The sequence below is a fragment of the Leucoraja erinacea genome, chromosome 2 (genome assembly GCF_028641065.1).
Source record: "Leucoraja erinacea ecotype New England chromosome 2, Leri_hhj_1, whole genome shotgun sequence".
Lineage (NCBI taxonomy): Eukaryota > Metazoa > Chordata > Chondrichthyes > Rajiformes > Rajidae > Leucoraja > Leucoraja erinaceus.
The window spans coordinates 130,881,799-130,905,952 of NC_073378.1; the positions used below are offsets into that span (position 1 = coordinate 130,881,799).

Here is a 24,154-nt window from a genome sequence, read left to right on the forward strand (position 1 = left end):
CTTTGGTGAGTTGACAAATGAGCTTGTGCAAGATAAAATAGTGGGAGGAATGAGCGACCGCAAGCTAAGAGCTGAATTACTGCGGAACGCTGAACTGACTTTAGGGCAAACCATTCATGCATGTGGGATGGCAAAAACTGTAGCCCCACAAGCTGATTTTGACAGCACAAATCTTCAACAGCAACATAATGTAAACCTAGCTAACTATTCTCCGCAGAAATCAGCACTCCCAGGGCCTTACCATGGCGAATAATTCACTGCAGGGGATTCTAGGGGTCTCCTAGAATTATGTATCTGCATTTAGAAAGACAAGGACTGATAACAAATCCATCTTCAGCTCACCAACTGGATACAAAATTTGCTTGGTGGAAGGAACCATGGGGTGGTTAGTTCATAAGCGATAGGAGCAGAATTAGGCCATTCAGCCCATCAAGTCTCCCCTGCCATTCAACCATGGCTGATCCATCTCTCCCTCCTAACCCCATTCTACTGCTTCTTCCCATAACCCCTGATTCAGCTAGCGGACGGATGTTTGTCAAATTGAAAGCCCGTGAGCAGTTTGGTGCCACAGGCATTAGTTTTGGATCAACTGCTGTTTGGGATATATGGATATATGCGACTTAGATCCAAATGTAGGTGGCATGATTGCAGACCTTGCAGAAGACAACTAAATTGGTTGGGTCAGCGCTTTTGTGCGCCGCCTGCGAGTGCTGCGCTTCCGGCTGCTGTGGCAACCTCGCTCCCTCCCTCCTGCCCTTCAACGCACATGGCAGCGCCAACACCGCCTATCCACGCTACACCGTGCCCGCCAGACTTCCCATTGGGCGGCCGGGGAAAGAGAGGGAGGGGAGAAAGGGAGAGAGAGAAATAAAAAAAGGGAGGGATGGTAGAAAAGAGAGACAGGGGGAGGGAATGTAGTAAGGGGGATGAAGGAAGGGAAGGAGAAAGGGGAGAAAGAGGGAGCGTGAGGAAAGAGAGGGGGGAGGAAAGAGGGAGGAAGGGGGAGGATGGAGGGGGGTAGGAAAGTTGTGTGTGTGTGTGTGTTTCCCTGTGTGTGTCTCTTTGTGTGTGCGTGCGTGTCTCTGTGTGTCTCCCTGTGTGTGTGTCTCCCCGTGTATATCTCCCTGAGTGTGTGTGTCTGTGTCTCCCTGTGTGTGTCTGTGTGTCTGTGTGTGTGTCTCCCCGTGTGTGTGTCTGTCTGTCTCCGTGTGTGTCTGTCTGTCCGTCTCCCTGTGTGTGTGTGTGTGTGGTGTGTGTCTGTCTCCCTGTGTGTGTGAGTGTGTGTCTGTCTACCTGTGTGTGTCTGTGTCTGTCTCCCTGTGTGTTTGTGTGTCTGTCTCCGTGTGTGTGTGTGTCTTCCTTTGTGTATGTGTCTCCCTGTGTGTCTGTTGTCACATCCTGGCCTTAGACAGGGCTGCCAACTCTCACGCTTTGAGCGTGAGAGTCACGCATTTCAGCCAATTCTCACGCCGATGACAGAATTCTCACGCTGTCTTCAGTCCCTGCACAGTTTGTCTTTTTGCACTATATCACAACGATCTGTGCAGTCTGGGGAAGTGCGTCAGTTGGCGACTGTGAGTGACGTTGCATCTCTTCTCTTCTCTTCTTTCTTGGTTGGATGTGCAGCCGCCGACAACATGAAGAAGCTGGAGATAAAACTAACCAGGTGAATCGGTTGTAAAGCATGGGGGGGATCACAATGAGGCCGAACATCTAGGACAGGGTTCGGCAACCTACGGCACACGTGCTGAATCCGGCCCGTAACCCGAAAAACCACATTTTTTTTCAATTTGTTTTTGCAGGGTCGGGGCAGGCGAGCTGACCTGAGAACTGCAGCCGGTCCCTGGGACGCGAGCTGATCTGGGAATGGCAGCCAGTCCCTGGGCACGCAGAATGCCAACTTGATCATTGTGGACAAATTGGGCCAGCCACGTACATGTTGTATAACTCTGACTCTATGAAGATCTGAATGGGCTTAGAATGACCATTTAAGCAAAATTTCCCCCACTTTCCCCATTTTGATTCTTGAGATTAATATCCCTTTGCTCTGTTCACAGCGTTAAAGTACGTATGAGGTCGAGTCAGGAAAGGGAACATGTTATTTCTTTTTAGTTTGCTTTAATTTGTTGGTTGATTGTTTGTTGAGTGCCATCATTTCTGAAATGATCTTAAAGTAACTTAACTGTTATAAAGCAGTAATAAGTGATTTTTGTCCAAACAATTGGAACTTGCATAAAATGTTTGCATTATTAGCAGGACTGCCAACTCTCACGCATTGAGCGTGAGACTCACGCATTTCACACAATTCTCACGCTCTCACGCTGATCACAAAATTTCTCACGCTTAAATATCTGCGGGTGCTGAAAGTTCAAAATAAAGCAAAAATTGTTTTAGAGGTGAGTAAAAACTATGAGGGGAATATCAGGTGAATGCATAGTATTTTTCCCAAGATATGTGATTTAAGCACTAGAGGGGATTGGTTTAAAGCAAGGCTATCAAACTACCGACCTGTGGGATGATTTTGGGGGGAAAAAAGTAGTTTAGTTTCTCCCATGCAGATGGTGAGATAGGTGAGACACGGCGGCGGTGGTCCCAGCACCAACCCCCCTCCCCCTTCCTGAAGCACGGCACACACCTCCCACCCTCACCTCCGGCGGCTCTATGTCCGTCGGCCGCTCTGTCCACACCCCATGGAGTTTTAACCCCGGCCCGGAGCCAGGAGTGGACCGGGTGAGTGGGGGTATTGGTGCCGCCTCCAGAGCCTACTTAAGGAGGGGGAACACCCCCACCCACACCCTCCCCCCCTCGGTCGCTACGCTCCCTCGCAATTTCTCACTCTCAACTCTCACCCAATGTTGGCAGACCTGTGGTGGTCTGGTGGAATGTGAAGAAAGTTGTCTGTTATAGCGGAATTTAGATCTACTGAGAAAATGGACAACATCAAATGGACTTTTGTTTAGTTTATTGTTACGTGTACCGAGGTAGAGTGAAAAGCTTTTGACGTGTCCTAACCAGTCAGCAGAAAGACAAAACATGATTACAGTCGAACCATTTACATGATAAGGGGATAATGTTTAATGCAAAGGTAAAGCCAGCAAAGTCCGATCAAGGATATTCCAAGGGTCACCAATGAGGTAGATAGCAGTTCAGCACAGCACTGGACTGGTTGTGATGGTTCAGTTGCCTGATAACAGCTGGGAAGAAACTGTCCCTGAATCTTTACCTTTTGCCTGTGGGAGAGGTGGGAAGAGGGCGTGGCCAGGGTGCGATTCATCCTTGATAATGCTGCTGGCCTTGCCGAGGCCGCATAAGGTGGAAATGGAGTCAATAGAAGGGAGGATGGTTTGTCTACTGGTCTGGGCTGCTTCCACAATTCGCTGCAATTTCCTGCGGTCTTGGATGGAGCTGTTCCCAAACCAAGCTGTGATACATCCTGATGCAATGTTTTCTGCGGTGCATGTGTAGACATTAGTGAGAGTTGTCGAATTTCCAAAGCCTTCTAAGGAATTAGATGAGTTGGTGTGCTTTCTTAGTTGCCAAACTCAAAAAAGTGTGAAGTGATGCAACTGTTCAATTTCACATTACACTTGGAAACATCTTTTACATTCAGCAGGCACTACAAAGCACAACATGCCACAGGATTCCTAGCACCTGTGTGCTCCTAACAATGTTTTGAATACAGATTGGCCCATGAGTAGGTTATCATACATCTGTTGAATATTAAAAAGACATGAGCGCCGAAAGTGTGCTCAGCTGGGAATGAGTCCAGAACCAGGGGTCACAGTTTAAGAATAAGGGGTAGGCCATTTAGGACTGAGATGAGGAAAAACCTTTTCACCCAGAGAGTTGTGAATCTGTGGAATTCTCTGCCACAGAAGGCAGTGGAGGCCGATTTACCGGATGTTTTCAAGAGAGATTTAGCTCTTAGGGCTAACGGATTCAAGGGATATGGGAGAAAGCAGGAACGGGATACTGATTGTGGATGATCAGCCATGATCACATTGAATGGCGGTGCTGGCTCGAAGGGCTGAATGGCCTACTCCTGCACCTATTGTCTATTGTCAATGTGACAAGGGAAGCGATAAGCCAAGGAGAGGAAAGTAGATTCAACGGGTTTCTCCAGCAGTTTCTCTTTGTGTAGGATCTTGTGTAGAAAGGAACTGCACAGATGCTGGTTTACACCGAACATAGGCACAAAATGCTGGAGTAACTCAGCAGGACAGGCAGCACCAAATCTCGTTGCGCTTATGTGCAATGACAATAAAATATATTATTATTATCTGTGGAGAGAAATCTCACTGGTTAGTGGGAACGTCTTTACTCAGAGAGTGGTAGCGGTGTGGAATGAGCTTCCAGTGGAAGTGGCGGAGGCAGGTTCGTTGGTATCATTCAAAATAAATTGGATAGGCATATGGATGAGAAGGGAATGGAGGGTTATGGTATGAGTGCAGGCAGGTGGGACTAAGGGTAAATAGTTGTTCGGCACGGACTTGTAGGGCCGAGATGGCCTGTTTCCGTGCTGTAATTGTTATTTGGTTATATGGTTATATGGTTTTGCGACGAAACTCATAAGAGGCGTGTGAGCGGATGCCGGGCCCGTGTACTAGCCCAGTGCGCATGAGCGGCTGCCAGTGCGCATGACCGGCTGCCGGGACCGGGTACGATCCCAGTGCGCATGAGCGGATACCAGGCCCGGTTCCGATACGCATGTGCAACAGCCGGTGCCGTCAAGCAAACATCTTATAGGAAGGAAGATAGGCTACTCCTGCTAAATGCAATGGACTGACGTGTAGTACGCTATGGAGGGGATCATGGGCATTTTTCCACGCCCATTTTAGCAACCTGAGCCTACCTAACCCGACCCGACTCGCACTGTAATCAATGTTGCGGGGCAACAGTTTGTGTGGGTCAGATTCATAAATCTGACAGTTCAAACTTCTTGTCAAGAATAAAATTTGATTCTGGTAATTGCCTTTTTTAATGTTTTTTAAATCATTTCTTTTTAAATGGCTCACAGTGTTTGAGTTGATTTTGTAGTAACCGGAACCGACCCGACTCGCAGGGTGATTGACAGGGGGGGACTTTTTGTGCGTGATTATAGGGTTAGATTCATAATTCTGTTGATTCTTGTTAAGGAATAAAATGTTTATAAACACACATGCATGAAAATTATATAAATGTATATAACACACACAATTATATTTCTTCTAATCCAATAATGAACTTTATTTCAGACTAGACAAGGGACATTAAATAAGAAACATTGTCTTGGGGCACTCTCTCTCCCCGCTGCCCCGCACTCTCTCTCCCCGCTGCCCCGGACTCTCTCTCCCCGCTACCCCCGGGCCCCGCACTCCTTCTCCTCGCTGCGGATCCAATCTTTGGCCGGAAGCAAGAAGGCGGGAGCAAGAAAGCGGAACAAGATGGCGGAGTCAGGTTGCTAAAATGTGTCCTATAATCACCCATGAGCGTACCTCACGTTTGCGTGAGAGTCATCCATCTTGCTTCGCTATAAGATCTTTGCTGTCAAGCACCCGGGTCCGGGTATTCAGTGCGCATGCGCCCCTGCGTCACCACGCTGCGCGCATCGCCAGGCCCCGCCCCCCGCTGACGTTCCGGCGTCAGCGTCTCCGGGGCAAGCGTGCGGTGACGTAGGGGGCAGCGGCAAGATGGTGCGCGCGGCCTCCGTCAGCGGGTTCTGGCGGCGACTGTTGCTCACAGCCCGGTGAGCGCGGGGACCGGGGCGGGGGGCGGGGGGTGCAGTGTCTGTGGCGGGGGTGGGTCTGGGCCTGGAGGTGGGTGGTGGTGTGTGGTGTTATGGGCGGATTTGTATGGTGCAATGGAGGGATGTGTATTGTATCGGGGTGGGTGGGCAGGTCTAAGGATGTGTGTGGTGTTGTTATGGGGGGTTCTGTGGGTGTGAGTGGTTTGGGTCTGGGTCTGAGTCTGGTGGTGTGTGGGGTGGGTGTAGTGATGGGAGTGGGTGTAGTGATGGGAGTATGTGTGGTGGTTTGGGGAAGGCAAGATGTGAAGCCCCAGCCTGCCGGCAGGGCTACGGCGCTGCCCCGAGTGTGCTGAGATCCCACGCTGGCTGCTGATTCCAGGCCATGTGTGGTGGTGGTGGGGTCAGGGTCCGGCGCTCTCCAGCTAACCTGTCCCTAGGCATGCAGCTGGGATTTGGTCCGTGATCACAGCTTTGACCATGGCCCGAGTCATAGAGAAGCACACCATGAAAATATTGGAATGGTGCGAACATTTTGCATTAATGACCTTCAGGGACAGAAACTTACCATCCATTCCCAGTCTGGCCTCTATGTCATTCAAGATTCACCAACAATGTTGATTCTTAGGTACACAAAATTGCTGGAGAAACTCAGCGGGTGCAGCAGCATCTATGGAGCGAAGGAAATAGGCAACGTTTCGGGCCGAAACCCTTCTTCAGACTGATGGGCGGGGGGGGGGGGGGGGGGGGAGAAGGAAGGAAAAGGGGAGGAGGAGGAGCCCGAGGGCGGGCGGATGGGAGGGTGGGAGGAGACAGCAAGGGCTAGCAAAATTGGGAGAATTCAATGTTAATGCCATCCGGACGCAAGGTCCCCAGGCGGAATATGAGGTGCTGTTTCTCCAATTTCCGCTGTTGCTCACTCTGGCAATGGAGGAGACCCAGGACAGAGAGGTTGGATTGGGAATGGGATGAGGAGTTGAAGGGAGGTCAGATTGGTTATTGCGGACTGAGCGGAGGTGTTCGGCGAAACGATCGCCCAACCTACGCTTAGTCTCGCCGATGTAAATCAGCTGACACCTAGAGCAGAGGATGCAGTAGATGAGGTTGGAGGAGATGCAGGTGAACCTTTGTCGCACCTGGAACGATTGCTTGGGTCCTTGAATGGAGTCGAGGGGGGAGGTGAAGGGACAGGTGTTGCATTTCTTGTGGTTGCAACGGAAAGTACCCGGGGAGGGCGTGGTGCGAGAGGGAAGGGAAGAATTGACAAGGGAGTTGCGGAGGGAGCGGTCTTTGCGGAAGGCAGACATGGGGGGAGATGGGAAGATGTGGTGAGTGGTGGGGTCACGTTGGAGGTGGCGGAAATGGCGGAGGATTATGTGTTGAAATGTTGATTCTTAACTGTGTAGGATGGAACTGCAGATGCGGGTTTACACCGTAGATATACACAAAACGCTTAGTAACTCAGCGGGACGGGCAGCATCTCAGGTGAGAAGGAGATGCAGCCTGTCCCTCTGAGTTACTCCAGCATTCTGTGTCTATCTTCGGCTTAAGGCACCAGCTGGGCTCAGCCACCAGTGCCCTGAACTCAGTGGTGAATGTTTGACCAAAGCTCGAAAATAGAAACAATGGGTGATGTTTCGGGTCGAGACCTTACTTCAGACTGAAGAAGGGTTTCGACCCGAAACGTCACCCATTCCTTCTCCCCAAAGATGCTGTCTGTCCCGCTGAGTTACTCCAGCATTTGTGTCTATCTTCGATTAAAACCAACATCAGCAGTTCCTTCCTACACAGTTGACCTTAGCTCGGTTGATGGGTTGCGGAAACACTTTGATAGACAGAAAGTGTAACTCAGCGAGTTGGACAGCATCAGGTCAGGCAGAAAAAAGATGGGTGATGTTTCGTGTCAGGACCTTTCTTCAGACTTGAAAACACTTGGTCGGTTTCAAGATCAGTTTATTGTCACGTGTACCAGCTAAGGTACAGTGAAATTTGAGTTGCCATACAACCATACTAAGTGAAAAGCAACACGACACACAACCACATAAAAGTTAACATAAACATCCACCACAGTGGCTTCCCCATTCCTCACTGTGATGGAAGGCAATAAAGTTCAATCTTCTTCCTCTTTGTTCTCCTATGCGGTCGGGGCAGTCAAACCATCTGCAGTCGGGGCGATCAAAGCCCCTGCAGCCCCCGTCAGGGCGGTTGAAACTCCGCATCGGGGCGGTTGAAACTCTCAGCTTGATCCCAAGAGTGCAGCTCCATGCTGGCAATAATGTACCCTCATCTCAGAGATAAGGACTACGCTTTGCCAATGGTTAGATCAGCTCCTCAGAATGCAGGTTTACTATCCTGGTTTCAGTATGGCCTGTGAAACAGACATCAAGCCAGCTGCGGCTGGGCGATCCATAAATTTTTGATTGAAATACTTTGTGCTTTGTTTCTTCACTGTTATGGTGTTGCTTCGGACTAAGTTTAATTTTACCTTCTGTACTATACTCCCAAACAGGACTCTCATTTATTTTAAGTTTTGGTTTAAATTGCAGCATGGAAATAGGCCCTTTGACCACAGTCCATACTGACCATTGAACACCTATTCACACTAGTTCTGTATTATCCCACTTACTCATCAACCCCTTACATGTTAGGGGAAATCTGCAGAGGCCTATGAAGCAGCATGCGATTGGGATCTGGGAGGAAACAGGAAAATGTACAAACTACACACCCAGGAATCACCAGTCAGGATTAAACCTGGGTCTTTGGCGCTTTGAGGAAGCAGCTCTACAAGCTATGCAACAGTGCTGTCCTATAGATACTGCAAAAAGCTGGAGGACAGCAAACTCAGCGGGACAGGCAGCATCTCTGAATAGAAGAATAGGTGTTGTTTCGGGTCGAGACCCTTCTTCAGACTATGGTTGTGTAGCAGGCTTCATAGTAGTGTATGAATGCTGCTCAAATGTAATTGAAACAGCCTTTCCTTAAATGAATTGTTCTAACTTTGATAAACAGGTTTTTGACAACTTTTATGCCTTTGTTCATTTTGAAAATATTTATTGTTTTCCCCCAACAGATCTGTGAAGTCTCATTCATGGCGATGGAACAGCATCTCTGCAAGAGAGAGAGCAACACATTATGTTGTCGGAGAGAAAATTCACGGGTTCACCATAAACCAGGTAGTTTTCTTCCTGATGATTTTAATAGTTGAATTAGTCTTGCAAATGGAACATTTTACGAAATACTTGAAAAAATGTAACCCAAACAAATTATCATGAATTTTTTCCTTCATTTAAGACCAGCATGAAAGTATTTCAGTCAATGGATTACTGCAAACTGCCCAGTTACTTCTGTAAATACAACCTGGCAACAAATTTGCACAGAACAAAGTCCATCAATCAAAATTGGGACAAATCGATAGTCATAGATTAATACGGTGTGGAAACAGGTCTTTCAGCCCAACTCACTCACACCGGCCAACAATGTCCCAGCTACCCTCGTCCCACTTGACTGCACTTGGTCCATGACCCTCCAAACCTGTCCTATCCATGTGCCTGTCCAACTGTTTCTTAAACGATGCGATATTCCCAGCCTCCACTATCTCCTCTGGTAGCTTGTTCCATAGCTTGTTTGAGGAGGAGGAGGAGCCATCTTGGGGAATGGCTGCTAACCAGCAGCTGTCCGTTTAATTCACTTTTTAATGTGGGGGGTAGGGGGTAACAATATTTCTAGGTCCCTACCTGGTCGGTGAGGCAGCTTTTTCTCCGGGCTGCCCCGTCGACCTGTCCTCGTGGCCTACCAGCGGGCGTGGAGCGCCGTTTCCTGGCGGGGACGGCCCACCACCTCGACTTCGGTGGCGGCACAGCGCTGGAGCGCTATCGCGGAGCGGAGCGGGCGATGCCTTGCCTGGGTCGCAGCGCTGGAGCTCTGGTGAGCTGTGACCGCCGAGTTCATCATCTCCGGGCTGCGGGGCAGCGGTGCGGAGCGGGCAGCGCCGACTTCATCATCGGGAGCCTGGGAGCTCCAAACCGACGCGGCCTTGTTGGCTTCGGAAGCCGTGATCTCCGGTAAGGAAGCGGCCGTTCCAGGTGGCCCAGCCGCTGAGAGGACTCTCCCGACGCCGGGGCAACAGCACCCGGCCAGAATGGCCAGGAACATTGGGCCTCCGTAGAGGCATTAGCGGAGGCCTCAATAGGCCTGACTTTGGGAGAACTGGGGATGGGGACTGGACATTGTGCCTTCCCCCACAGTGGTAACCATTGTGATTTTTTTGTGTGTAAGTGAATATTTTAGTTTGTGTCCAAGATGGCTGTCGGAAGGGAGAGTGTACGCTGGCACGGTTTAGCTGCCGCTGCTCTCTCTTCACATTGTGTTTTTGATTTTTTTTGTCTTTGGATCGAATTCTGTCTTTAATTTGTGTATTGGTGATGTCTTTATTATTTATTTTACTCCGATTATATGTTTTTTTATTCTTGTTAATTTCTGTAAGGTGTCCTTGAGACTTTGAAAGGCGCCCGCAAATAAAATTTATTATTATTATTATTATACACTCACCACCCTCTGTGTGAAACAGTTACCTCTCAGATTCCTATTAAATCTTTCCCCCTTCATCTTGAACCAATGTACTCTGGTCCTCGATTTCCCTACTCTGGGTAAAAGACTTTGTTCATCTACCCGATCTATTCCTCTCATGATTTTGTATACCTCTATAAGATCTCCCCTCTTCCTTCTAGGCTCCATGGAATAGAGACCCAGCATACTCGGCTTCCTCCGATAGCTCACACCCTCTAGTCCTGGCAACATCCTTGTAAATCTTTTCTGAACCCTTTCAAGCTTGACAATATATTTCCTATAACATGGTGCCCAAAACTGAACACAATTTACTAAATGCAGTCTCACCAATGTCTTATACAAGTCAAATTGGTATTGGTGAGATGGTCTATATTTTGTGCAAGCAATGCTGTAGTGCCTCTGGAAAACTGGAATGGAATTTGTTAGGTTTACTTACCGGGACAGGGTTTATCATTTTGCTTACTCAAGAGACTGCAAATGCTTCAACCTGGAGCAAAAAAAACTAAACTGAGAAACTTCTGAGTTCTTCCAGAAGTTTGATTACATGTATTTTTATTTCTATATATTTTTAATGCACACTGAATGGACACTGGTTGAGCAACGTTTTTTTGTTTCCTCTGGGTATGTGAATACTCAGGAAATGACAATAAAGATATACAATACAATACAATTATTTGTTCTTTACTTGGGCAACTAAGATTATGGCATTCCTGGCACAAACGCATTCCCTCTATTTCAGAAATGAGAAGTCAGTCTGAACAGAGTCGGAATGCTATTTTATGGTGATGTCTGAAAACAAGCTCTTCGGAATGTGAATCTTTAAAATTCATAATGATGCATGACTAGAATTGATGTTGGTTTATTGTTGCCCTGTTTACCAACAAACTGGAAAAACTATCTTGCATGCTATCCGCGTTACAATCAAAACCATATATTTGTATAACAGTGCAAATAGAAACTAAATAGAATGCTAAGTGTAGTTACCACTACAGAGAGAGTGGATATATAGAAGTGCAGGGATGGCAACAAGGTGGATTGCAGGAATCAGGAATACAGATGTGGGAGACCTGTTGAAGAGTCTAAAAACAGCAGGGAAGAGGTTGGCCAATAATCTGGTGGTAAAAGGGAATGACTGGGACTTGATTATGTTAGCTCCTTTCGCGAGGTAGTAGGTAGTCTAAATGGAGGGAAGGCTGGACTGGGCTGTATCCACAACTCTGTTATTTCTCACGACCGTTTGCAGACCAGTTGTCAATCCGTGCTGACAGGTTGCTTTCTATGATGTATCTATAGAAATTGTCATTTGAGAATTTTCTTGGTCTTCTGAGGGTGTAGAAGAATTAATGTACTTAGTCGTTGGGTGAATTTGATTGGACCAGGGCAAATCGTAGGGATACTTACGCCCTGAAACCTGAAGCTCTTGACTGTTTACATTGTAAAGCTGGAGGAAGGCATACAAGTGGAGTGGGGGCAGGGAAATGTAAAGGAATAATATAAAGTGGGGGAGGTAAGTGTACCAAGGAGGTGAAAGAAGGGTCACCAGGGTTCTGCCCTCGCTCTCTCTCCCTCGCCCCAGACGGAAGGAGAATAGAGTTCCTTTAGTCCAGGCCTCTCACCCCACCAGCCTCCACATACACCTTATCATTCTCCAACATTTCTGCCATCTTCAATGTGATCCCATCTCTCACGTCCTCTCGTCCCCCACCTCTTTCTGCTTTCTTTAAAGATTTTGTCTGCAACTCCTGGGTTCCCTCATCCCTTCCCATTTAATCGGCCACCTCCGCAGGCTCTTTTCCCTGCAACTGCAACTGATATAACACCTATCCCCACTCACTTCCCCACCTCCTCTCACTTCCATCCAGGGATCCAAGTAGCCTTTCCAAATGAGAATCAGTTCTGTTGCACCTCTTCCAACTTCATCTGTTGCATTTGGCACTCCAAATGTGGCCTCCTCTACATTGGGGAGACCTAGCATAGACTAGGCAGTTTTAAATCCACTTCTCATTCCAATGCTAACCTTTCTGTCCTTGGCCTCCTTCACTGCCATAACCCCCCTCTCCTCACATCTATCCCCTCTCCCTCTCACCCCCCACCCCCTCCAACCACCAATAGCCCATAACTGTGCACATACATTTCCACCACCACCTGGGACTGCCCCTATCCCCTTCTCCCTGACACCTTCCATTCATATGCTTCCCACTGGATTTACATTTTATATTCTTCTTTTCCTACCTGACACCGTTTTGTCTTCTTTTTACCTCCAGCATTTGTCACTGTCTCCAACCATCTGTATGTCACCCACCTCTTTACCCCTGCACCGTACCTGTGTACACTTATTGCTTAGTAGACTTTGCTCAACTAGCATCGCATTTTTCTTCCCCCAGACTCCATCAGTCTGAAGAAGGGTCCTGACCCAAAACGTCGTCTGACCATTCCCTCCACAGATGCCGAGTTACTCCAGACCTTAGTTATTTGCTCAAGATTCCAGCATATGCAGTCTCTTGTACTTCCTAATAGAAAATATGTGGGGTTCCAATTCCATTCCAGAATTTGAGCTGATAACTTTGCCTGTCTTATCACAGCAGTATTAAGAATGTGGAATAGAATGGCCGTGGAGCAAGCATTTCGACCTACAAAGGCAATGAAAAATTGTCTTGAAATAGTATCCTCTCATATACATGGTTCAAATGTATGCGGGTTTGGATGAGTAAAAGTAACAAATAAATCAGAACACTCCTCTGCTCAAAGAGGCTCCACCCCTGTCCCGCTTTCACAACCTAATTGGCGACCTGTGCCGAGTTTGCCCTTGACTCGTACTCGCAGCATGGTCGCCACGAGGTCGTAGAAGGGCGTAGGAGGTCTTCGTAACTCTTCCTCATGCTCTTGAGTGGTCTCTGCGTACTTGTGGCCTCAAGTAAGTCGCGGCGTTTTTTCCACCCTGAGTAGATGTCCACTAGTAAAAAAAAAGGTCGCATGGAAAAAATGGACACATTTTACTCGTAGGTAGATCGTGATGGTAATTGTAGGTAGTTGTAGGTCGGTAACTGGCCTGAGAAAAAAATGCAGACATGATATCATTTAATCATGTGATCATTTTCCACTCGTAGCTAGTCGTAGTTGGTCTTAGGTGTGGAAGATTGAGGTCGAAGGGGGGGTCGTAGGACGTCGTAGACAGTCGTAGGAGGTCGTGGACATAGTTGTAGGAGGTCTTTTACTTTGGTGAGTCAACACAACCTTGACAATATTTTCAACACGTCTAGGGTCTACTAAACTCGTGGATTAGGTCGTCCAAGTGGGACAGGCCCTTATGTCTTTTCTGGTCCTATGGAAGTGCTATCCATTTATCTTATTCCACCGTCTTTCCCCCCACGGACCTGGCTTTGGAGTCTTTAAAGGAATTAATGGGGGAATAATTTCATGAATTTGCCCTGGGACGATAAAATTGAATTTCAAAAGCACTAAGGGTATGATTTTATTTGTTTAATGAATTGTAAAGCCTGAAAGTACTGCATCAATGGTTGATTGAAGCAGATTCACTCATTTCTATAAAGTAATTAAATATTTATTTGAAGGGAGACACTTCAGTCTGAGAAAGGATCTCTACCCAAAACGTCACCTATTCCTTCTCTTCAAAGATGCTGCCTCACCCGCTGAGTTTCTCCAGCATTTTTTGTCTACGTTCGATTTTTCCAACATCTGCAGTTCTTTCTTTAACATTTATTTGAAGGGAGAATATTTTGGGGATACAGGGGAATGGCAATGCAATGAAAGATAGCAATGGGTCTGAAGAAAGGTCTTGACCCGAAACGTCACCCATTCGTACCTTCCTGAGATGCTGCCTGTCCTGCTAAGTTACTCGAGCATTTTTTGGCTATTTCCAATGGAATGAGACAAATGGATATCATTTATAAATTGTCAGTTTGGTCACGTGCTCTGCTTTTCATGTTATATTCCATGCTTATGGAAATTCTTAGTGGGAAGAACTGCTTTCAGTGCCTGTTCTAGTTCATCTGCCGTTTGCACACATTCAAAGCATTCTTTGCGAACGTCAAGTTGATGAATAACTAAATATTTAAAAAAAATACTGAAATTGGTGAGTTAAATAACATTAAAAAGCTTCATTAAATGAAATGAAGAACAATTATCCATCAACAAAACAGAATAATTGGTGTGATTGTGCAAAGTGTTTCATATTGAGTATGAGGTTAATAAATATTGTTAAAATGCTGATGAATCTGCTATACTCTATAAGGGATTTGCCTTGTAGATTGTTTTGTTTCTCACCAAAGATATGTTTGGGGCTGCTTTTTCACTCTTAAAGGGATGCAAATATAGTTTTAAAAAATCAGCGCTGTATTCTTTTCTTTCCACAGGTAACGGCTGTTCCTGATCTTTTCCTGACAGCAGTCAAACTTAGTGACGATAATACAGGAGCTCAGTATTTGCATGTGGCAAGGGATGATCCAAACAACCTGTTCAGGTAATTTATTGTAATGGCATACTTATTGTAAATCAATCAATCAATCAATCAACCTTTATTGTCATCTTGCAAGCAACAAGTACAGTGCAAAATGAAAAGACGTTTCCCAGTGAATAGCGGAGCCTCGCACATGAAATTTAAAACACTTCTCACATAATAACACTAAAAAAAACAATCCAGTCCCTGATGGAACAGAATAAATAGTTAAAATCAGGTAAAAAACACAATGTTAAAAACAGTAAACCAATCATAAAAAAATGTCCGGGGATGTAAACATTCTAGTGCATTGTATACTTATTATAATTCGCTCATTGTGCAATGATAACCAAAGATCTTATAGCAAAGCAAGATAGGCTACTCCTGCTAAATGCAATGGACTGACGTGTAGTACGCTGTGGAGGGGATCATGGGCATTTTTCCACGCCCATTTTAGCAACCTGAGCCTACATAACCCGACCCGACTCGCACTGTAATCAATGTTGCGGGGCAACAGTTTGTGTGGGTTAGATTCATAAATCTGTCAGTTCAAACTTCTTGTCAAGAATAAAATTTGATTCTGGTAATTGTCTTTTCTAATGTTTTTTAAATCATTTCTTTTTAAATGGCTCACAAGCAGTGTTTGAGTTGATTTTGTAGTAACCGGAACCGACCCGACTCGCAGGGTGATTGACAGGGGGGGACTTTTTGTGCGTGATATAGGGTTAGATTCATAATTCTGTTAGTTCATAATTCTGTTGATTCTTGTTAAAGAATAAAATGTTTATAAACACACATACATGAAAATTATATAAATGTATATAACACACACAATTATATTTCTTCTAATCCAATAATGAACTTTATTTCAGACTAGACAAGGGACATTAAATAAGAAACATTGTAAATAAGAAACATTGTCTTGGGGCACTCTCTCTCCTCGCTGCCCCGGACCCCGCACTCCCTCTCCCCGCTGCCCCGGACCCCGCACTCTCTCTCCCCGCTGCCCCGGACCCCGCACTCCTTCTCCCCGCTGCCCCGCACTCCTTCTCTCCGCTGCCCCGCACTCTTTCTCCCCGCTGCCCCACACTCTTTCTCCCCGCTGCCCCGCACTCTTTCTCCCCGCCGCTGCCCCGCACTCTTTCTCCCCGCTGCCCCGCACTCTTTCTCCCCGCTGCCCCGCACTCTTTCTCCCCGCTGCCCCGGACCCCGGCCCCACACTCCTTCTCCCCACTGCCCCGGGCCCCGCACTCTCTCTCCCCGCTGCCCCGGGCCCCGCACTCTCTCTCCCCGCTGCCCCGGACCCCGCACTCTCTCTCCCCGCTGCCCCGGACCCCGCACTCTCTCTCCCCGCTGCCCCGGACCCCGCACTCTCTCTCCCCGCTGCCCCGGGCCCCACACTCTCTCTCCCCGCTGCCCCGTGCCCCGCACTCCTTCCCCCCCCTCCTTCTCCCCGCTGCCCCACACTCCTTCTCCCCGCTGCCCCGGACCCTGCACTCTCTCTCCCCGCTGCCCCGGACCCCGCACTCTCTCTCCCCGCTGCCCCCGGCCCCGCACTCTCTCCCCCTGCTGCCCCGGGCCCCGCACTCTCTCTCCCCGCTGCCCCGGACCCCGCACTCTCTCCCCGCTGCCCCGCACTCCTTCTCTCCGCTGCCCCACACTCCTTCTCCCCGCTGCCCCACACTCCTTCTCCCCGCTGCCCCGGACCCCGCACTCTCTCTCCCCGCTGCCCCGGACCCCGCACTCTCTCTCCCCGCTGCCCCGGACTCTCTCCCCGCTGCCCCGGGCCCCGCACTCTCTCTCCCCGCTGCCCCGGGCCCCGCACTCCTTCTCCTCGCTGCGGATCCAATCTTTGGCCGGAAGCAAGAAGGCGGGAGCAAGAAAGCGGAGCAAGATGGCGGAGTCAGGTTGCTAAAATGTGTCCTATAATCACCCATGAATCCGCCCATGAGCGTACCTCACGTTTGCGTGAGAGTAATCCATCTTGCTTCTATATAAGATCTTTGATGATAACATCTGCATTCTATTTGTTAATGGGCTTTGGGCAGTGCTGGTGAAATTAACCCTTTGATTGCTCTTGAGAAGTAGTGGAGCCATCTTCTCAAGCTACCGCAATTCTTCTGATGCAGGCGCTTCCAATGTGTGTTGTGAAGGAATGTTCAGTATTTTAACCCTGCACGAATGAAGGCATTTCCTATTCAGGAAAATATGCGATAAAAATATGAGTTGAGTATCTCAAATCATAAATATTGAAAGAGCCTGGCATTCTTCTGTAGTCCTAAATGATAATTAATTTATTATGAAGTATTTTTTTTTAAATCATATTTCATGTAGAAAATACACTCGGTGCCTTGCTAATCTTTGACGATTTATGTTGATGAAGTATACATTGGAATGTGATGGCAGATGGGAAACGGAGATTATCAAAGGCTTTTACTGAGATCTTAATTTTGTTTTGTGAAGTTAATATCACAATCAATTGACATTGAGCTGTGTATATTATCTTTCAGTGTGCAATTCCGTACTACGCCACTCAACAGCACAGGTGTTCCACATATTCTAGAACATGTAGTACTTTGTGGCTCTGAAAAGTATCAAATTAGAGATCCTTTCTTCAAAATGTTGACCCGATCCCTTTCTACTTTCATGAATGCCTTCACAGGTCAGTATTGATTTTGTGTGTGTGTTATTGACATTACTGTAAAAGATAGTTTGAGATTGACACTAGCGAGGGTGGAGCTAATAGAATGAATAACTCATCAGCACCAAAAAAAAGTAGATTTGAGTTTTTATTTTCTTGATCTTTGCAGCAAGTGACTACACAATGTATCCATTTTCCACCCAAAACTCCAAGGATTTTCAGAATCTTCTCTCTGTTTACCTTGATGCTGTCTTCTTTCCTTGCCTAAGAGAATTGGACTTCTGGTAAGATGTAAACTTGTTCAGTATGCATTTTATATTTGTTTGTACATGTTTTGTATATTAGTATTGACCTTATTTATCTTCAGGCAAGAAGGATGGAGGCTGGAACACGATACCCCTAGTGATCAATCATCTCCACTTGTCTTTAAAGGAGTTGTGTTCAATGAAATGAAAGGCGTATTTGTAAGTCTTCATAAATTATAATTTAACTTGAACATGATGCACATTTGTGGTGTTCAAATACAGAATAAAATTTAATAGAAAAGTTCTCTGTATTTGGCAAACTAATGCTTCAAAATATCTCTGTAGGTATTTGTGGGATCATTGCTAGTCATTTGGTTGTTAGAGGTTTGTATTAGTGCAAGTAGCCTTTTAGGATTGCTTTTTCAAGTATACAGTGATCATTGTAATGCGCCTGATACCATCTCACCTTTCATGGTAGTATGGCATCCAGATTCTTGCCATTTAACATCTTGTTCATTGGGCGCTTATTAAATGTTGGAGCAGGTTGCTAAGTTAAATATTATTGGTGGTATTGTAGATAGTGAGATGGTTGTCAAAAGTTGCAGCAAGTTCTTGATCAATTGGACAGGTGGGATGAGGAATGGTTGATGGAATTTAATACGGAGAAATGTGAGGGGTTGCATTTTGAGAAGTCTAACATGGACTGGACCTATACAGAGACCCGGAATCGATCCCGACTACGGGTGCTGTCTGCGGAGTTTGTACATTCTCCCCGTAACCGCGTGGGTCTTCTCCGAGATCTTCGGTTTCCTCCCACACTCCAAAGACGTACAGGTATGTAGGTTAATTGGCTTGGTGTATGCAAATTGTCCCTAGTATGTGTGGGATAGTGTGAATGTGCGAGGATCGCTGGTCTGCACTGACTCAGTGAGCCGAAGGGCCTGTTTCCATGCTGCATCTCTAATCTAAAACTAAAACTAAACTAAAACAAACTGAAGCAGGTGGGAGAAGTGTAGATGGGACATGTTGGTTGGTGTGGGCAAGTTGGGCCAAAGGGCCTGTATGACTCCATCTGCCACCCTGGAACCAGAAATTGCTTTAGTTGTCACTCTTCTTTTTACAAAAATAGCAGACTTTCTCAGTTTATGTTTATTAGGAAACTGTCAATTTAATTTTATTCCTCTTTACATCATCTGCCTTTTTGTTTCAGGCAAACAACGAGAATCTCTATGCTCAGCATGTACAAAACAAGCTTCTACCTGATCATACCTACTCGGTGATATCTGGAGGTGACCCTTTGCAAATCCCCAAGCTTGCATGGGAAGAATTAAAGCGTTTCCATGCCACACATTACCATCCTAGTAATGCAAGGTACATTAGAGGACAATATATAAAATATCGTGAACAATTTGAGATATCCGAGGATTATTTCTGTATAACTAAAATAGATCAATTATTTTAAATTTCAATAGCTATGCCAATATTTTGTCCACTTGGTCATAAGAAATTGGAGCAGAATTCGGCCATTCGGCCCATCAAGTCCACTCTACTATTCAATCATGGCTGATCGATATATCCTTCCTAACCCCATTCTCATGCCTTCTCCGCATAACCGCGGGCACCCGTACTAATCAAGAATCTATATCTCTGCCTTAAAAATATCCACTGACTTGGCCTCCACAGCCTTCTGTAGCAAAGAATTCCACAGATTCACCCCCCTCTGGCCAAATAAATTCCTCCTCATCTCCTTCCTAAAAGAAGGTCCTTTAATTCTGAGGCTATGGCCTCTAGTCCTAGACTCTCCCACTAGTTGAAACATCTCTCCACATCTACTCTATCCAAGCCTTTCACTATTTGGTACATTTCAATTAGGTCCACCCTCATTCGTCTGAACTCCAGCGAGTATAGGCCCAGTGCTGTCAAGCACTCTTCACATGTTAACTTGCTCATCCCTGGGATCATTCTTGTAAACCTCCACTGGACCCTCTCCAAAGCCAGCACATCCTTCCTCAGTTATAGTGCCCAAAATGGCTCACAATACTCCAAATGCAGCCTGACCAGTACCTTACAGAGCCTCAGCATTATATCCCTGTTTTTGTATTCTAGCCCTCTTGAAATAAATGCTAGCATTGTGTTTGCCTTTGTCCAAGAGTGATAGGGATTTTGATTGAAATAAGTACACTTGGTGTAAGTACAAATTAGACAATTTTAAGTAAAATAAAATTTGGAGGAACTCAGCAGGTCAGGCAGCGTCTGCAGAGGGAAATGGCGCGGGGCCATATTGGGGGCCCTCTTTCAGATTGCAGAAGAGTCCCAACCAAAATATAATTTGTGTATTTCCCACACCAGATGCTTTCTGATCTGCTGAGTTCCTCTTGCAGTTTTTATAGCTCAGTATTCCAGCATCTCCAGTCTCCTGTCACCCCCTGATAATTTAATACCTTATTTGGACAATTTCAAATAATCGGGACAATAATGCAAACATCTACCCATTAAGGCATGCAGTTACTTTAATTTTGAAATTACACAATAGATAGAATTACAGCTTTGTGGACTTTGAAACTATGAGTGGTTGAACTTGTTACAGATCCACTATAAAGAAGTAAAGCGAGGGGGTGGAGGGGTTGTCCCCTGCACCATGGAAATCCAGAGGGGATTAAACAAAATAAATGGGTGATGTGGTGATGCTAGGGTGTGCTTTGGTATTTGACATCAACGAGCATCCTGGTTCAATCCTGCATTTGAGCGCTGATGGTCCATAGTTGCACCTCTTTCCTGATTCCTGCATGTTCCAGGCTATCAGCTTATACCTCCCTGAACTCTCCATCTTTCCCATTTTTCCCTCTGGGTGATCACTGTTTTGGGCATTTGAAAGAATCAGTTAATGGGACATTTTGAGAGAATGGCATTGGTAAGGCCCCTCTGAGTGTTTATCAACTATAATAATAATAATAAATTTTATTTATGGGCGCCTTTCAAGAGTCTCAAGGACACCTTACAAAAATTTAGCAGGTAGAGGAAAAACATGTAAGGGGAATGAAATAAATAGTAGAGACATGACTAGTACACAAAGTAGACAGAATTCAATTCAAAACACAATATGAGGCAATTAATGCACAGATGAAAAGGGAGGGGGACGTGGGGCTAAGGATAGGCAGAGGTGAAGAGGTGGGTCTTGAGGCGGGACTGGAAGATGATGAGGGACACGGAATTGCGGATCAGTTGGGGGAGGGAGTTCCAGAGCCTGGGAGCTGCCCTGAAGAAGGCTCCATCCCCAAAACTGCGGAGGTTGGAGTTGTGGATGGAGAGGAGACCGGCTGATGTGGATCTGAGGGACCATGAGGGTTGGTAGGGGGAGAGGAGGTCAGTGAGATATGGGGGGGCCAGATGGTGGAGGGCTTTGTAGGTGAGGATTAGGATTTTGTAGGTGATCCGGTGGGAGATGGGAAGCCTGTGAAGTTGTTTGAGGACTGGAGTGATGTGATGCCAGGATTTGGTGTGGTCTATGTTCTGAATGTTCTGAAATGTTCTGAACTATGGTCTGAATGGCTCCTTACATTGGGGGGAATATGAAAAATGAAATCTGTCCAATTTTCCCACTTTGCATCAGCAAATACTGACATATTTCAATGTAGCATGTATCAAAACTCAATTGCAGGTTGTTTTATTACAGATTTGTTGCCAATTTATGATCCAATAGCTAGTGATCTTTAATATACAGCGAGTAGATCCATAACTGGCATAACTTAAAATGTCACTTGTTCTTTAAACAGATTTTGTTTCCAATGTTTCTCTACTGGCTATGATATGCATCCAGAGTTGTAACTTGTCCTGGGCTTCGGCTTAGTTTGAGAACAAAATAAAACACTGATTCCAGTTAGTCTGAAGAAGGGTCCTGACCCGAAACGTCATCTGTCCATTCCTCCACAGATGCTGCTTGACCCGCCAACCTTTTTTGCTGCAGTCCTGTCCTCGTAGTGTAATGCACTTTTATTCCATCACTCTTTTTTTTCCGTAGTTCCCATTGCTCTCACCTCCCCATAATCACAAGTCTATCAGCTCTCTTCAGATAACACTTCTCTCTTGTCCATCTAGCTTTGTAGACGATTCCTCCCCCAGCCTCCATTTTATGGGATGTTGAGTTCCCAGATAACCATCCATGTGCCTACTTTTCTGTAAAGCCAAGCCACATCATCTGTTCATTGCAAAAAATTGCAATTGATAATAAAAATTAATATACAAATTCCATGAGTGAATTTTATCATAATAGTACTTTATTAGCCAAGTATGTTTTGCAACATTCGAGGAATTTGATGTGCCATACAGTCATCATACCAATAAAGACCAACAAGACACCCAAATACATTTTTAACATGAACATCCACCACAGCGACTCCCCGACATTCCTCACTGTGATGGAAGGCAAAAGTTAAACGTTCTTCCCTTCTTTGTTCTCTCGTGGTCGGGGCACTCAAGCCTTTCATCGGCGGGGTGATCTTGAATTGAATTGAATTGAATTTCCTTTATTGTCATTCAGACCTTACGATCACCTTGGCTCCCGCAGCTGGCGGTCAAGCCCTCCGCATCAGGGCGATCAAGCTCCGGCATCGGGGGGATCTCAGCTCCCCTGCGTCGGGTGATCGGGCCTAGTCGCACCTTCTGCGACTTGGAGCTTCCCGACATCAGTCTCCACCCGAGACTGCGAGCTCCTCGATGGTGAAATCCGCAGACCACGGTTGGAGCGTCGATCCCAGTCAAGGGATCGCAGGCTCCGATGGTAAGTCCACGGCCCCGCAGTGGGGCTCAAAGTCAGTCTCGAGCAAGGCCGCCAGCTTCATGATGTTAGGCCGCAGAACGACCGGAGATACGATCCGGGGAAAAATCGCATCTCTGGCAAGGTAAGACATTGACAAAAGTTTCCCCCTCAACCCCTTTCCCCACCTCCCACATAAAACAAATCAGAGAACATTGATGCATACTTTTAAAACACTAAAAATAACAAAAAAAGACAAAAAGACAGACAGACTGTTGGCTAGGCTGGCTGCCATCACTGGTGGTATATTGTTCCAAGTCTCAGATTTTTAGGTAGCGATTTGTGAATTCTACAAGCAAGAATTTATATTACTAGAACTACTGTAAAGCAAGGCTTACCTGCACTCACTGTGACGTGTAGACCTTTGTCCAAAAAAGTTAAATCATTTAAAATGTAAGTACTACATTGATTGCATGAGAAGCTTAGAAGCTCTGCCATTTATCCATTTTATCCATTTCAGGTTCTTTACCTATGGTGACTTGCCCCTGGAACAACACCTCAAACAAATCCAGGAAGAAGCGCTTTGCAAATTCCAAAGAATTAATCCCGGCACTTCAGTTCCCACACAGCCACGCTGGAGTGAACCAGTAAGTAAAGGACACTATCTCTCTGACTCTGGGCTAATATCGGCAGTGAAATAACAGTGAAATAAAGTTACAAAAGTAATCCATATTTATGGTAGTCTTGGTGTAGATTGACAGTCCTGCTGCAACTTGACCTTGTATAAGAGATTATTCTGGATGGATCAAGAGTGCGGAGAGTTCAATGGTCATGTAGACGAGAAACAAAAGAATGCAATTCTTGCTGCAGCTTTGCAGGTCCTTATTTTGAGGTTGATAGCCATTCCAGACATCCCAGCCAAAGGAACTGTTCTTACAAGACAATACAATAATGCTTTATTAGCCAAGTATGTTTTGCAACATACGAGGTATTTCATTTGCCAAGTCAGTCATACAAATAAAAAGCAACAGAACACACAAAACACATTTTAACATAAACATCCACCACAGTGACTCCACATTCCTCACTGTGATGGAAGGCGAAAAGAAGTTCAATCTCATCCCTTCTTTGTCCTTCAGTGATCGGGGGCCTCTAACCTTCCATTGATGGGCCGATCTTACTCCCATAGACAGAGGCGGGCCTCCTCGTCGGGGGGGATCAAGCTCCTGCATCAGGGGGGCATCTCAGCTCCCCGCACTGAGCAATCTGACCCCAGGCCGGGGCTTGTTGAACCTTCTGCGTCTTTGGAGCTCCCGACATCTACGGTCTCTAACCAAGACAGCGAGCTCTTGATGGTAAAATTTGCAGGCTGCGATTGGAGTGATCCCAGGAAAAGGATCAGCTCCGATGCAAGTCCATGGTGGGGCTCAAAAGTCAGTCCAGAGAAGGCCTCCAGCTCCATGATGTTAGGCCGCAGAGCGACCGGAGATACGACCTGGAAAACAATCGCATCTCCGGCAGTGTAAGAGATTGGGGGAAAAAAAGTTTCCCCCGAACCCCTCCCCTACATAAAACAAACCAGAAAACATTAACACAAACTTTAAAAAAACACTAAAAATAACAAAAAAAGCCAGAAATAACGGACAAACTGCTGGCGACGCTGCCAATAGTGCGGCACCCCTGGTTCTTGTATCTATCTTGTCAAAATGCATAAGAATTGTGTATAAAATAAAATGTTGGAGACACTTAGTGGGTCAGAACCTTTTTTGGA

At 46.2% G+C, this 24,154-nt stretch overlaps 1 protein-coding gene across 1 annotated transcript in view; it reads left to right on the forward strand.

Annotated features, from left to right (window-relative positions):
- The first annotated feature begins 5,593 nt into the window (after nucleotides 1-5,593).
- pitrm1 (pitrilysin metallopeptidase 1) overlaps nucleotides 5,594-24,154 on the forward strand; it is a 67,749-nt gene continuing 49,188 nt past the window's right edge. The window contains exons 1-8 of the mRNA XM_055665331.1: nucleotides 5,594-5,725; nucleotides 8,793-8,895; nucleotides 14,662-14,768; nucleotides 17,255-17,406; nucleotides 17,555-17,669; nucleotides 17,753-17,849; nucleotides 18,841-19,001; nucleotides 22,904-23,030. Coding sequence (XP_055521306.1) covers nucleotides 5,670-5,725; nucleotides 8,793-8,895; nucleotides 14,662-14,768; nucleotides 17,255-17,406; nucleotides 17,555-17,669; nucleotides 17,753-17,849; nucleotides 18,841-19,001; nucleotides 22,904-23,030 — 918 coding nt within the window. The 5' untranslated portion in view covers nucleotides 5,594-5,669. The remainder of the gene's footprint in view (nucleotides 5,726-8,792; nucleotides 8,896-14,661; nucleotides 14,769-17,254; nucleotides 17,407-17,554; nucleotides 17,670-17,752; nucleotides 17,850-18,840; nucleotides 19,002-22,903; nucleotides 23,031-24,154) is intronic.